Genomic DNA, 15,211 nt, shown 5'->3' on the forward strand with positions numbered 1-15,211 from the left:
CGGAACTCTGGCGAGCGGATAGCCAATAGAAAACCAGACATTTTGAAGTTCCTGTAGAGCTAACCAGGGAGCTCTAGCCGAGCGCCGCTAACTCGTACAGGAAGAGTAGTTGCAGAGAGAGTTCAGCGCAGTGCGTGTGTATTACGGTTTGCGGGTGAGGGAGAGGGAAACAGGTGGGAAACAGCTTTCCAACAATGCCCATCGCTAGCCCCTTCTTTGGGCCGGGTAACTGTATATTCGCATTAGATAAAAACTACAACTCCCATCCTGCTTCCGGTTCCTACGCTCTCCTGACGTCACCTCCCTTGTCGGCACCGGAAGTGAAATAAAGTCTGTTCGCGGCGGTGACACAGGGAAATCAGCGATAATGGAGGAGATCGGGATTGTCATAGAGAAGGGAAGCGGGCAGGTACTAGAGTCGTTCAGCGTTGATATAAGGGACGGGGGATATCAGGAGCGGCCTTTTTTGTGCTACTGGGACGCTCAGTCTGTGGCTCTGCTGCTGTTATTGGACTGCAACTCCCAGCATGCCCTGCAGACTTCACTTGGTGTCCAGAGAGCGGTGACTTTGTCAGGGCAGGTGTGGGGAGGGCATTGTCTTGCTTGGGCACCACTAAAAAGTAAATATAATAAGGACAAGCTGCTGTCTCTAGTATAACATTATATACACAGGTTCCTGAAGGTTGGATATTTCTAATCTAAGTCTTCCCACATCTCTAGGGCCCCTTACCACTATTTTCAGCCTAGAAACAGCCTTGTGTCCTGCAATGAAGCAGATTAGGCTTTCCCACCCAGCAGCCTCTGTGTGTTTTACACTGGAGGATTCTGGGAGTTGTAGTGCAACAACAGCTGAAGGGTGGTTTGTAATTAATGGTCTTGCTTCTCCAGGCCTTAAGCTGGCCATAGACGTGCAGATATGATCATATGAATCTTTGTTTCGTACGATTTTCGGGCCGTGTGTGGAGAGTCCCGACATTTTTGGTCCCATGGACATCGGAAGTTGAGACATTCGGACGGGTTAGAAGATTTCTGTCCACTGCAGATAATATCTGCATGTATTGCCCATATCAGAGGGAGACTGTCACCAGATTTTGTCAGACATAAGTTTCGTACGATTGCTGTCAGGGGCAGAACATTGTCTGATCTGTTCTTTTACTACTTTATTTATTTAAAGGAGAAGGAAAGCCACGTAGGCATTTTATTGCCAATGGATTAGCTGCAATAGTGCAAGCTAGAATGCTACTTTTATCCTGCATTATGCTTTACCATACCTGAGTAAACCGCTCTAGAAGCTCTCTGTTTGTTTAGGATAGCAGCTGCCATATTAGTTGCTGTGACATCACTTCCTGCCTGAGTCTCTCCCTGCTCACTCATAGCTCTGGGCCCAGATTACAGCAGAGAAGGGAGGGGGAGAGAGAGGAGCAAACTGAGCATGCTCAAGCCCTAGCCCTGGAGGTTTAAGCTGAAAACAGGAAGTCTGATACAGAAGCCCATGAGTACACAATAGAAGGAAAGAAATGCTGTGTTTCTTTTGACAGAGGACTCAGAGCAGCATTACTTTGAGGGTTTACTGGTATATTTATATAGACCTTTCTGATAAAGCTTACTTAGTTTTAACCTTTCCTTCTCCTTTAATCTGAAAGGTTAGTGGCAGGTCTGGAGATTTGGACGGCCAATCGTTCATCTGATGTTGCAGGTATATCTGCACGTCTATGGGCAACTTAAGCCTTATTAGTAGCCACAAAACAAATTACCCATGTTCCTCGTCGGGAAACATCCACACGGTGAGGTTACTGATGAGAACTGGGGCAGGTTCATGGCAGCTGACCTCTGGGTGATCTGACCATAATAAATAATAAGCTTTTTGTTGTTTCAGACTGGGAGCCCGAATGACTTGGGCAATGGACAGGCTATTTTTTTATTTATACTCACGGGGTCAGAATGACACCCTAATTTTCACCAGAACCTAATCAGGTCTTGGTAAGATATTGACTGGGATGAGGATCAATTCCTAATGGGCCTCCGTAGTTCTCCCATGTAATTAGATCGAGGACCAGTGGGCAGAGAGTGTTTATTAACCATAATAAATGAGCAGATCTGTATGTACATGGGCAGCTTTTTTTTTTTTATGTGATCTTGGTCCGGATTCAACCATTTCCCTTGATCCATAGGAAGCAGAATATTGTAGAAATAAGTCAAATCAACTGCACTTGCGGTGTTTTTCCTTGGCAAGTCCAAGTGGCTTTCTCATTTCAGAATAACTTGTAAATAGGATCTTTCTTTGAGAGTACAAATCCTCTGGAATGTTGCTCCCGTCAGCAGAATCTGTTTCTTCTTTTTAAACAAACGGTTTATACCATTTTTACCTAAACTTTGGGGGTGTTTTTAAGGGAATCCACAGAAGCAGTGTTTTTTTTTTCTCTAAGCAATCTGTTTTCTCTCTGTGAGTTGTGTTTTTTTTTTTAGGGAAGCCAGCTCTTATCTCAGCCAGGCAAGGTAAAAATGAGACCACAGTCCCAGAAGCGCTGACTTCTCCAGCTTTGTGGGGTCCCTAGGTAGAAAAATTACAAGTTAGCTCCTATGGGACTTCTCCACCTACTATTATCTCTATTTCCTACTTGAAATCTGAGCAATTATAGTAATCTAATTGGATACATTGGGATTTAACTATTCGGCATAGCCATTGTCTAATGAATTAATATTATTATCCGTCATATTACTGAAATCATCGCTGCTAATTATTTATTAATCAAGGATTATTTACAAGCACCTTGTAAGCACTTTCCATCAATTTAGCACTCAGTCACTTTAACCCGTGGAAGGGAATGGTTAATGAATTTATTTAATTAATTTGCATCGATAATCGCACTTGTCACTTTAACCCTTAGGGCGATTAATGAATTTATTTAATAAATCGCACTAGCACTATTTATTCTATATCCGGTTTCTAATGAATTGAGCTTGTTTTAGGCGAGCAATCATTTTGGTGTAGTCAATCTAGCAAGTTTAAGTTCATTGCCCACCATCACCAGGGATAATCACCTAAGCTTTTTCGTAGAACCGCACTATAAACTCTTCAGTCCTGGAACCTTATAAGCAAGTAGGAGGGGGTATCTTTTTCTCTATACTTCACATAATCTTGTGGATTATGATAAACAGATTATGCTGATTGGAGCAACATTCCGCTGGATATATACTCTCGAAGGAAGATTCTATTTACTAGTTATTCTGAATTGAGAAAGCCACTTGGACTTGCCAAGGAAGAACACAGCAAGTCCAGTTGATTTGACTTATTTCTACAGATAGACTATGACCTGGATGAATGAGAATCTTCACAAACAAGCAGGATATTGGTTTCACTGCTCGTATTCTTTAGCCTTATTGTTTATATTGTTCTCTTGCTCTTTGTCAGGATGAAGCTCCTTCTCTGGTCTCGTCTCGCCCTCTCACAGCCCTCTCCTTTCTTGGGCCTGAGCCTGAAGACTTGGAGGATTTATACAGTCGCTATAAGGTGGGTTGTTGGCTAGTAAGCAGGATCTCACTGATCTTTATCATGCAATGGACATTTAGTTGCATATCCCAAACCTGGCTTTATGTTACAGAAACTGCAGCAGGAGCTGGAATTCCTGGAGGTGCAGGAGGAATACATTAAGGATGAACAGAAGAATCTAAAGAAGGAATTTCTCCATGCCCAGGAGGAAGTGAAACGCATACAGAGCATCCCGCTGGTCATTGGCCAGTTCTTGGAGGCAGTGGATCAGAACACGGCCATTGTGGGATCCACCACAGGTTGGACCTGATTTATTTACTTGTGGGAAGCGTAAGGCAGAGTGGAAAATTTTATATAGTACAAAATGTTGATGATTTCCCATAACAAATCCGAACATGTTACCACCAATGGAGTTTTTTTGCCTGTATACGGAGGGCGCTGTTCAGTAGACCATGTTTAGTTCCCCATGAATTTTGATCTCTGTAAATGGCCTTCTTTATGGCAAGCAGTAATAATTATCACCAATACAAAGGGTTATATCATTCCTTCACAGAAATTGTCAGTGCTCGGTCTAACCCACAATATGAATTTGAGCAGCTGCTAAACGAAATATAAGCCAATATTTGAACTCAAAGAGAAAGAGGAAAATTTGCCAGCACACGGTTTGCCTTTAAAAATAATTATTACAAAAAACGAGGTATTGGTACCACACTTTGGCCAAAATATAAAAGCTCACGTGTCACCTCAAGGCCCCTAATTATATAGGAGTCCTACACTAATTATTAGCATTCTAATAAGTGCATATAGTATGTAGTGCATTTAGAATCAAGTCCCCAATCAACCAATGTGACTGAGTAATAAGACCAACAGTGCACTTACCCTTAACTCAGAGGCTCTAGTGAGACAGCAGGGAGCTTTTAAAGGAGAACTAAAGAAGTAGCTATAAATGTTGTACATGATGTTTTGTGCTTCTGTACCAGCCCAAGGCAACCACAGCCCTTTAGCAGTAAAGATCTGTGTCTCCAAAGATGCCCCAGTAGCTCCCCATCTTCTTTTCTGCTGATTCACTGCACATGCTCTGTGCTGCTGTCACTTACTGAGCTTAGGGACCCACTCACAATATACAGTACACATAGAATAGAAATGACACAATATAAGGCTGATTATTAATTAATACACATAATTACTACATGGCAGCACAGAAACCAGTGCAATTAGCATCAGAATTGAATAATCAGCAAACCTGTAGCATCAGCTTATATTACAGCCAGGGAAGCTCATTTTCTGCTGGATAATTAGTGACGAGCCCTAAGCTTAGCTTCTCAACAGCCAATCAGAGCCCACTGAGCATGTGAGTGTCACAGACACTTTCCAAGATGGTGACCCCCTGTGACAAGTTTGAAGTCCTGGATCATTGCTGCTATTGACAAGCTCAAACTTTAGCCTCGTGCAATAAGTTCACTATATTAAATATGCCATTTTTAGCCACATTCATTTTTAGGGTTTAGTTCTCTTAACTCAGAAGCTCTAGTGAGAAAGCAGGGAGCTTTTAAGCCCCAGTCCATTAACATACACATGTAAATCATTCCCTGTTTTAAAAGATGAATGGCAGTTATAGGCAAAGTTCGGCTACAATTTGTACACAAAACACAAAAAGAAATTGCCAGTGCTCAGTCTCGGCCCTTGTGCTTATATCATTCCTTCACTCTATCGTGGGATGTGATTGGTTAAGTCTGGCTCCCATTTAGAACGTTATGAATATAAGGGTTCCTTGGTGTCCATTCCTATAATATAAATACCAGCTTTAGTTTATCAGATTTAATTGCAATCTCTGTTTTCTATTATTTCCAGGCTCTAACTACTATGTCCGGATCCTGAGCACCATTGACAGGGAGCTGCTGAAACCCAATGCCTCTGTAGCTCTGCACAAACACAGCAACGCTCTAGTGGATGTCCTACCCCCAGAGGCTGATAGCAGCATCACGATGCTCACCTCAGGTAACCACTGCCTGGCTCCTCTCTGTGTTACACAGTATAGGATTATATGCAATATACGAGCTGTTCTTATTTCTTTAAAGGAACAGTTCAGTGTAAAAATAATAACTGGGTAAATAAATAGGCTGTGCAAAATAAAAAATGTATCTAATATAGTTAGTTAGCCAAAAATGTAATGTATAAAGACTGGAGTGACTGGATGTGTAACATAATAGCCAGAACACTACTTCCTGCTTTTCAGCTCTCTAACTCTGAGTTAGTCAGTGACTATAAGGGGGGCCACATGGGACATAACTGTTCAGTGAGTTTGCAATTGATCCTCAGCATTCAGCTCAGATTCAAAAGCAACAGTTATGAGCCATGTGCCCCTCCTCAAGTCTCTGATTGGTTACTGCCTGGTAACCAATCAGTGGAAAGCAAGAGAGCTGAAAAGCAGGAAGTAGTGTTCTGGCTATTATGTTACACATCCAGTAGGGATGCACCGAATCCAGGATTAGGTTCAGGATTCAGCCTTTTTCAACAGGATTCGGCCAAATCCTTCTGCCCGGCCAAACCGAATCCTAATTTGCGGTGAGGGAAATCGTGTGACTTTTTGTCACAAAACAAGGAAGTAAAAAATGTTTTCCCCTTCCCACCCCTAATTTGCATGCGCAAATTCAGTTTGGTATTCTGCCGAATCTTTCACGAGGGATTCTGGTATTCGGGCCGAATCAAAAACCGTTGATTTAGTGCATCTCTAACATCCAGTCACTCAGCCTTCATACATTACCTTTTTGGCTAACTAATCTTTGTTATTTTCTATTTATCCAGTTTTTATTTTTACCCTGAACTGTTCCTCTAAAAAGGCAGTAACATCTATAAAAGGAACATCCCATTTGCATGCAATGTAATAAATGTAGGCCTCTTAACACATTTGGGTGTTTTGTGCATAGTTTCAGGTGAAAATTGTGTTAGGAGCAATGGGATGTGGCAGGAAGAAGACCAAAATTCACTACGTATCACATACAATTTCCCCTCCAGATCAGAGAGAGTTATGAGGAACTTGGCATATTTATAAATGTTACATATCTATATTGTCCCTGACACTGTGCGTGTTGTTTCTTCCACAGACCAGAAGCCGGACGTTCTATATTCTGATATCGGTGGGATGGACATCCAGAAGCAGGAAGTAAGGGAGGCAGTAGAACTCCCGCTGACGCACTTTGAGCTTTATAAACAGGTGAGGGAGCGTAGGTGTAAGCCCCGCTAAGGTTTATGATGACTGCCCCCTGTACATACAAACAAAGGGCTGACAATAGGAACCTGATTTAACATAACTGTGGTTTTCCTATTGCAGATAGGGATTGACCCACCCAGAGGAGTTTTGATGTACGGCCCCCCAGGATGTGGGAAGACTATGCTGGCCAAGGCTGTGGCTCATCACACTACAGGTGAACATTTGTGCACGTGTGCTGCTGTCGGATGTAGTTGTACCGCCTGATGAAGAATAGAAATAGTGCTAAATTGAGTGCTGTTCTTAGATTCGGCCGATACCAACCTGAATCCTAATTTGCATATGCAAATTAGGGGTGGGAAGGGAAAAAACATATTCCTTGTTTTGTGCCAAAAAGTCACATGATTTCCCTCGCCGCCCCTAATTTGCATATGCAAATTTGGTTCGGCCGGGCATAAGGATTCGGCCGAATCTGAATCCTGGATTCGGTGCATCCATATTTAGGAAGCTGCTATCTGGTTACCTTCTCATTGTTCTGTTGTTAGGTTGCTGGGGGGGGGGGAAGGGAAGGGGTTGACATCACTGCAACTTGCAGTAAAGAGTGACTGAAGTTTATGAAAGCACAAGTCACATGACTGGGGGCAGCTGTGAAACTGACAGTATGTCTAGCCCTGTGTCAGATTTCAAAATTAAATATAAAAAAATCTGTTTGCTCTTTTGAGAAATGGATTTCAGTGCAGAATTCTGCTGGAGCAGCACTATTAACTGATGCGTTTTGAGAAAAAAATAATTTTTTCCCATGACAGTATCCCTTTAAGCATGAGGGACAGAGTTTCATAAATATTTTCAATGTAATGGCTACAATGCTGTTATTTACAATTTCCCTTGGTATCTGTCTTGAGTTACACCACATCATGGCAAAGGTATTTCCCTGTACTAAAAAAAATTCAGCAGGAACAGCCCCTTAATTTGTTGAATACGATAGGACCTTCCTGATTGCATTGTGAGTGACCACATCCACAGTCTGATGTTAGACGAGTGGCCATTATTTATGAGCACAGAGACGGCTGCTGCTGGAAAGTCATCAAACTTAAATTTGCCCATACAGATATGGGATCTGTAATCCAGAATGCTTGGGACTTGGGGGTTTTCTGGATAACAGTTATTTCCGTAATTTAGATCTTCATACCTTAAGTCTACTAGAAAATCATGTAAACATGAAATAACCCCAATAGGTTGGTTTTGCCTCCAATAAGGATTAATTATATCTTAGTTGGGATCAAGTACAAGCTACTGTTTTATTATTACACAGAAAAAGGAAATTATTTAAAAAAATTGGATTATTTGATTATAATGGAGTCTATGGGAGACGGCCTTTCCCTAATTTGGAGCTTTCTGAATAACTGGTTTGCAGATAACGGATCCCATGCCTGTACTCTGCACGTATAGATAAGTCCTCCTCTGTTTTAAGCAAACTTGTGCTGAAAAGTAAGTCCTTGGTTACTATGAGGTGCCACATAGGGGAAGTTTTGTACCTACATTAGTAGCTGTTAGGGATTCGGTTGAATTCCAAATCCTTCGCAAGAGATTCGGCCGAATACCGAACCGAATTTGCTTATTCAAATAAGGGGTGGGAAAGGAAAAAATGGGGGAACTTTTTTTCCATGATGAAAAGTCACGTGATTTCCTTTCCTGTCCCAAATTTACATATGCAAAATCACATTCGGTTCGGCGTTGCTTGTTGTCATGACACATAATGAATAGAAACCACCGCTTTTCTGCTTTATCTCTTGAAATTCTTCACTGGTTCTGCCCCACAGCTGCCTTTATCCGTGTGGTGGGCTCCGAGTTTGTACAGAAGTACCTGGGAGAGGGGCCTCGCATGGTGCGGGATGTTTTCCGCCTGGCCAAAGAGAATGCCCCGGCCATTATATTTATTGATGAAATCGATGCCATTGCCACAAAGAGGTTTGATGCCCAAACGGGAGGTGAGTTTTATGCACTATATAAAGCTTGTTATTTTAGCCTCCTGCCCTATGCAGCAATTATAAAGTGCACATTTGTGTAAACTTTTACATCTCCAACTCCAATAGCTGTGAGTTTAAAGGGGAAGTAAAGTCTAAAATAGAATAAGGCTAGAAATGCTGTATTTTGTATACTAAACATAAACATGAACTTACTGCACCACAAGCCTAATCAAACAAATGATTTATGCTTTCAAAGTTGGCTACAGGGGGGTCACCATCTTGTAACTTTGTTATACATCTTTGCAAGACCAAGACTGTGCACATGCTCAGTGTGGTCTCGGCTGCTTAGGGATTGTCGTAAATTATCAAAACAGCACAAGTGAAATAATATCTGCCAGAAGCCGATACAGCAAGACTGATTAATAATCAGAATATACAGACTGCACTGGGTCCTGTGTTGTCATGTAATCTAATGTGGATTTTATAGTTTTTGTTTTGTTTAATACAAACTTTCTCCAACTCTGCAGAACCAGTGGCTGCAGCAAAATAATCCTCCAAATAGAATCCCAGTTTATCTGTTTAAATCTGACTCCATGATCTTTGTCCCTGCAGCTGGAGTTGGAAGCAGTAAAGGGGATGTAAAGGCAAAAATAAAATCCAATACAAATCTCTACACAGTCGCCGACTGCTCTACAGGGAAACAAACAAAGCTGCTTGAGTTCTGCATGGCTGGGAAGTAAGGCGGGGGCTCCCCCTGCTGTTCATAAGTTTGATTGTTTCCCTCAGAGCAGTTAGGGACCATCTGACAATTCCTATCCACAGCAGTAAATGAAGGGAGAATTTCACTGCATACAGTCCGGTTTCTTATAAGAACAGTAGCAATTTTTAATTAAAGTATATTGGAGATAGGTTTCTTTTTCATTAAAGAAAGTAAAAATGAGATTTTATTTGTTTTTGCCTTTACATGCCCTTAAACATTGTTTTTATACAAATGTTTAACATAAAACGTTGATGATTTGTGTTTAATATATACAAAATAATCGAAATACATTCTTTCTCATTGGCTTCAACAATGCAGCCATCTCACCTCATCATATTTTTGATTATATTCTGCAGCTGACCGAGAGGTTCAGAGAATTCTGCTGGAACTTCTTAACCAGATGGATGGATTTGACCAGAACGTGAATGTAAAAGTAAGTCCCCGGGTGACTAACATGCACCTTGTTATTGTACTTTCCAAGGCCAGTGGAAGTGGGATATTAACTCATTTTCTTGAATACCGGTTATTTGTGAGATTTTGTTTAATAATCCTACGGCTATTGGCTGTGTTAGTGGGAAATAAGAATATATGGTTTCTGAGGTCATCTTACTCTTAGGGGCTCTTATGACATAAAACACAGGCAGAATACTTTGTTTTGTAGCAGACATGATAGTATTTATTTTGTTTGTGGGTCACCTCATGCCTTGGTAATCTTCTAGTATAAGTGTTCAGAACCTGCAATACGAGGGGGTTTTATTTTGCATGAGATGCACAAAACTAATTCTATATTCTTTGCAGTATGATCGTTTGGAGTAGAAAGCCATATTAATTATTTTCAGTTTGCCAGAACGTGTGTGGTTTTCTGGTGTAACCGTACTGTCGGGGGCATTTTTGGCTTTGCAGTCAGTAATGTACCCCAATATCTGGTAACATAGTAACATAGTAAGTTAGGTTGAAAAAAAGACCATCAACTTCAACCTTTTAACTTTTTTTTTAACCTGCCTAACTGCCAGTCGATCCAGAGGAAGGCAAAAAAAACCCATCTGAAGCCTCTCCAATTTGCCTCAGAGGGGAAAAATTCCTTCCTGACTCCAAAATGGCAATGGGACCAGTCCCAGGATCAACTTGTACTATGAGCTATCTCCCATATCCCTGTATTCCCTCACTTGCTAAACACCATCCAACCCCTTCTTATACCTATCTAATGTATCAGCCTGTACAACTGGTTCACTTCCCAGCTCTGCCTGTAACACCCCTTTCTCTCCTCTAATCTCATTGGCTCCCTCGTGTCTGCTGGGAGGAGCTACTGGTGAATCAAGCATCCGACCCTTCCTTATACCTATCTAATGTATCAGCCTGTACCACTGATTCACTTCCCAGCTCTGCCTGTAACACCCCTTTCCCTCCTCTAATCTCATTGGCTCCCTCCTGTCTGCTGGGAGGAGCTACTGGTGAATCAAGCATCCGACCCTTCCTTATACCTATCTAATGTATCAGCCTGTACCACTGATTCAGGGAGACAATTCCACATCTTCTCAGCTCTCACTGTAACAAACCCCTTCCCAATATTTAGCTGGAACCTCTTTTCTTCTAATCGGAATGGGTGACCTCGTGTCAGCTGGAAAGACCTACTGGTAAATAAATCATTAGAGAGATTATTATATGATCCCCTTATATATTTATACATAGTTATCATATCACCCCTTAAGCGCCTCTTCTCCAGCGTGAACATCCCCAATTTGGCCAGTCTTTCCTCATAGCTAAGATTTTCCCTTTACCAGCTTAGTTGCCCTTCTCTGTCCCCTCTCTAATACAATAATGTCCTGTTTGAGTGATGGAGACCAGAACTGTACGGCATATTCTAGATGGTGTAGTGCTTTGCTAATATATTCGTTTACCACTGTGGGAATCTCCATAATACTGTGTGTATATGGTATATAGGAATATATATATAGGAAACATTATGAGGCACATTTATCAAAAGTCACATTCAGAATTCATGTACATTTTTAAAAACTCCCATAAATTCGACTAATCGAACTTTATAAAAAAAAAAAAAAAACAGCACTCCGATGAATTCAATCGAACCGAATTGATTTGAATTTAAAAAACTTGTTTCAAGTTTTTTCTCCGGAAAAAAAACTTGAATATCAGGAAGGCTGCAAACAACTCCAAATTGATCCCTAGACGTCTCCCATTGACTTAAACAACAATTCGGCAGGTTTTAGATGGCGAAAAGTCGAAGTAGAGTTCTTAAAGGGCCAGAGTATGATAAATCTCGAAAATCTAATTTTATCAAAAACTGGAATTGAATTTGGATAACTCCCTAGTTGAATTTGATAGTTTTGACCATTAGAAATGTGAATTTTGAATATGAATTTTCAATTCGACCCCATACAAAATTACAGGTGATCTCAAAAGTTTCATAAGATACATTTTCGATATCTGTCTCTAAATAGCGCAAAATGTTCAAAACACACCGGCACCGCACATGCAGCTCCGTTGTTTAACTGTTTCAGGGATTGACAACCCCAAACACAGCCGATGAAACGGAACAAATCATAGACAGCGGGTTTGTTATGTCACAGTCTATAGGAAACATTTGTTTCTGCTGTAGTTCTGGATTTCTAACACTTTGCACTCTCCTCTCATTTGATATAAAATGTTTTCTGATCTCTATTGTCTCATGTCTGACCCATTTCTGCTTCATCCTGATCAGGTAATCATGGCCACCAACAGGGCGGACACATTGGATCCGGCTCTGCTGCGTCCTGGGCGACTCGACCGAAAAATCGAATTCCCATTACCTGACCGCAGACAGAAACGTCTCATATTCTCCACCATCACCAGCAATATGAACCTGTCTGAGGAGGTGGACCTGGAGGACTGTATCCTTGTGTTGAATGTCTGTGTCTCAGAGACTCCAGGGAGCTTTGCCTTGGCCAGTGGGAATAATTTACTATTCTCTTAAAGGAGAATTCAACCGTTAACTGAAAAAAAAAACCCTACCCTCTACCCTATGTAGACCCTCCTCCCCCCCAGCCTATCTGCCCCCCCGGGGAAATGCCCCTAACCTTTTACTTACCCCTTGTTGCAGATTCAGGGATCACAGTTCACCATCTTCCGGGTCTTTGGTAATCTTCATAATGAGACTGGTGAATCGGCGGCGCATGTGCAGTTGGAGCAATTTCCCGGTTTGTGACAACTGCGCATGCGCCGAAATGAACTCTGATGCTGTGACTCTGCACCAAGTGGAAAGTAAAAAGTTAGGGGCATTTCCACGGGGAGGGGGGCAGCTAGGCTGGGTGGGGGAGGAGGGTCTATATAGGGTAGGGGGTGGGCTAGGGTTTTTTTTAGTTAACAGTTGAATTCTCCTTTAAACCTGTTCTAGGAGCCTGGAGAGGAAGTAGGAGAGAAAGAAAGAGTGGGCCGGCATCATTTATTTTACTAGAGTCCAGCTCAGTTGTTGGGGGGAGCTTTTGGCCAAGGAGAAAAAATGCTTGAGAAAAAAAAATAGATTTTAATGCAATTTGTGTGGGGAAAAAACATGGCAACAAAACACCCATTGTGTCTAATGCAATGTGTGAATTCAGCTCATCACTCCCAGTCCTATAATACTATGATAATTAATACTGTGATGATTATGAATGTAGAATAATATCGGAGTATTTTGGCTGAGGAGCAGGTCACAGATATAGATAATGGGGTGCAGTGCTGCTGGAATGATAAATGCAATGGGGGAGTAGGAGTAGATGGTGATGGAGACCAGTTGGTACCAATAGAGAGTGAGAGATGATTATTACAAGTTGTTGGATTCCTTCACTCGCACCTTAGATGTTGCTCGTCCTGATAAGATTTCCGGGGCCGACATTAACTCCATCTGCCAAGAGGTAAGTGTAACTGCTGATCTGACCACTTGCAACTTGGGGCCTCTATCCAAGCCCGGCAGTGCATTCCACAACCTCACTGTGAAGAACCCTCTATGTTGCTTCATATAAAAGTTCTTTTCCTCTAGTCTAAAGGGGAGGCCTCTGGTACGGTGATCCACTTTATGGGTAAAAAGGTCCCCTGCTATTTGTCTATAATGTCCTCTAATGTACTTGTAAAGTCTAATCATGTCCCCTCACAAGCACCTTTTTTCCAGAGAAAACAACCCCAACCTTGTCAGTCTTTCCTTTAAAGGCTGCCGTAGCATAAATATGGCCTTCACAATTCTGGGCTTAAAGGAATACCATCATGGGGAAATTGTTTTTTTTTTTTTTCATAATGCATCAGTTAATATTGACTTCTGCACTGAAATCCATTTTTTAAAAGGGGGAAACTGGTTTTTATTTTTATATTTAATTTTGAAAACTGACATGGAGCTACACATGACAGTTTCCCAGGAGCCCCCAGTCATGTGACTTGTGCTCTGATAAACTTCAGTCACTCTTTACTGCTGTACTTCAAGTTGGAGTGATATCGCACCCCCTCCCCCCAGCAGCCTCACAACAGAACAATGGGAAGGTAACCAGATAGCAGCTCCCTAACACAAGATAACAGCTGCCTGGTAGATCTAAGAACAGCACTCAATAGTAAAATCCAGGTCCCACTGAGACACATTCAGTTACATTGAGTAGGAGAAACAACAGCCGGCCAGAAAGCAGTTCCATCCTAAAGTGCTGGCTCTTTCTGAAATCACATGACCAGGCAAAATGACCTGAGATGCACCTACACACCAATATTACAACTAAATACACTTGCTGGTTCAGGAATGACATTTTATATTGTAGAGTGAATTATTTGCAGATAAAAACTACACCATAAAAATCATGACTGAATCCCTTTAAGTGCCAGCATTTTTAGCATCTTGAAAACATGGTGCCAAAGCACCTACAGCAGTTCCCAATAGACTTTAATATAAATCATGTGATCGCCACAGCCTGGGGGATTATTTTTCAGGTCTCTATATTCTCCATTGTGAGACTTTTCTCTTATACTTTCAGGCTGGAATGCTTGCTGTCCGGGAGAACCGATACATAGTGTTGGCCAAGGACTTTGAGAAAGCCTATAAGACGGTCATCAAGAAGGATGAACAGGAGCACGAGTTCTACAAATAAACATTAACTCCCTGTCCTCCCCACTGTCACTTGCTGTTTACGTGGCAGAGTCTCTCTGACTTACATTGTCATAAGAGTTTCAATAAAATGTCTTGTTCAGTTCATGGTCTTGTTTCTTCCTTTCTATGTGATGTTCATATTTAGGGATGCCGTAGGCTCTGTATATGTCTCATACAACAAATAGAGTAAGAGACAATGCAGTTAGGGTTAGAATGGAGACCAACTGCAAAGTGGCTGTACCCTCCTGTAATAGAGTAAAGTTGTATTTAGAGCAGAGATGCAATGGCTAGAAACACAAATGGGTTCCCTGATAAAAGATTATGTTCCCCCAAAAAATACGGGTGCTTGTGTGTATATTCTATCACTTTTTTATATTTACTGAAACTGTAATTTCTTTAAAGCTTTTAAAGTTATTCATAAAGTGTAAATAGTCCTATAGTCCAACCTTGGGTGCGGGTCACCGTTTGTCATGTACAAAACTACATACGACACACAGGGGCCCATTTACTAAAGGTCGAAGTGAATTTTCGAATTCAAATTTGGAAGTAATTTTTGAGTACTTCAACCATCGAATAGGCCAAAATTAGATACGAATTGAAAATACTTCACAAATTCAACCATCCGAAAATCAAAGTAATTTCTCTTTAAAAAACTTTGACACTTCGCCACCTTAAACCTGCCGAATTT

The 15,211-nt window shown here is 41.4% G+C and overlaps 1 protein-coding gene across 1 annotated transcript; it reads left to right on the plus strand.

Annotated features, from left to right (window-relative positions):
- Nucleotides 1–353: 353 nt before the first annotated feature.
- On the plus strand, nt 354–14,626 carry psmc4.L (proteasome 26S subunit, ATPase 4 L homeolog). Its single transcript, NM_001089831.1, is given in 11 exon segments — nt 354–409; nt 3,413–3,511; nt 3,603–3,789; nt 5,342–5,488; nt 6,595–6,704; nt 6,822–6,915; nt 8,519–8,686; nt 9,782–9,858; nt 12,145–12,313; nt 13,260–13,315; nt 14,411–14,626. Coding segments are annotated over 11 exon segments (1,263 nt in total). The 5' UTR covers nt 354–367; the 3' UTR covers nt 14,525–14,626.
- Nucleotides 14,627–15,211: the final 585 nt, after the last annotated feature.

The sequence above is a fragment of the Xenopus laevis genome, chromosome 7L (genome assembly GCF_017654675.1).
Source record: "Xenopus laevis strain J_2021 chromosome 7L, Xenopus_laevis_v10.1, whole genome shotgun sequence".
In the NCBI taxonomy this organism is placed as follows: Eukaryota; Metazoa; Chordata; class Amphibia; order Anura; family Pipidae; genus Xenopus; species Xenopus laevis.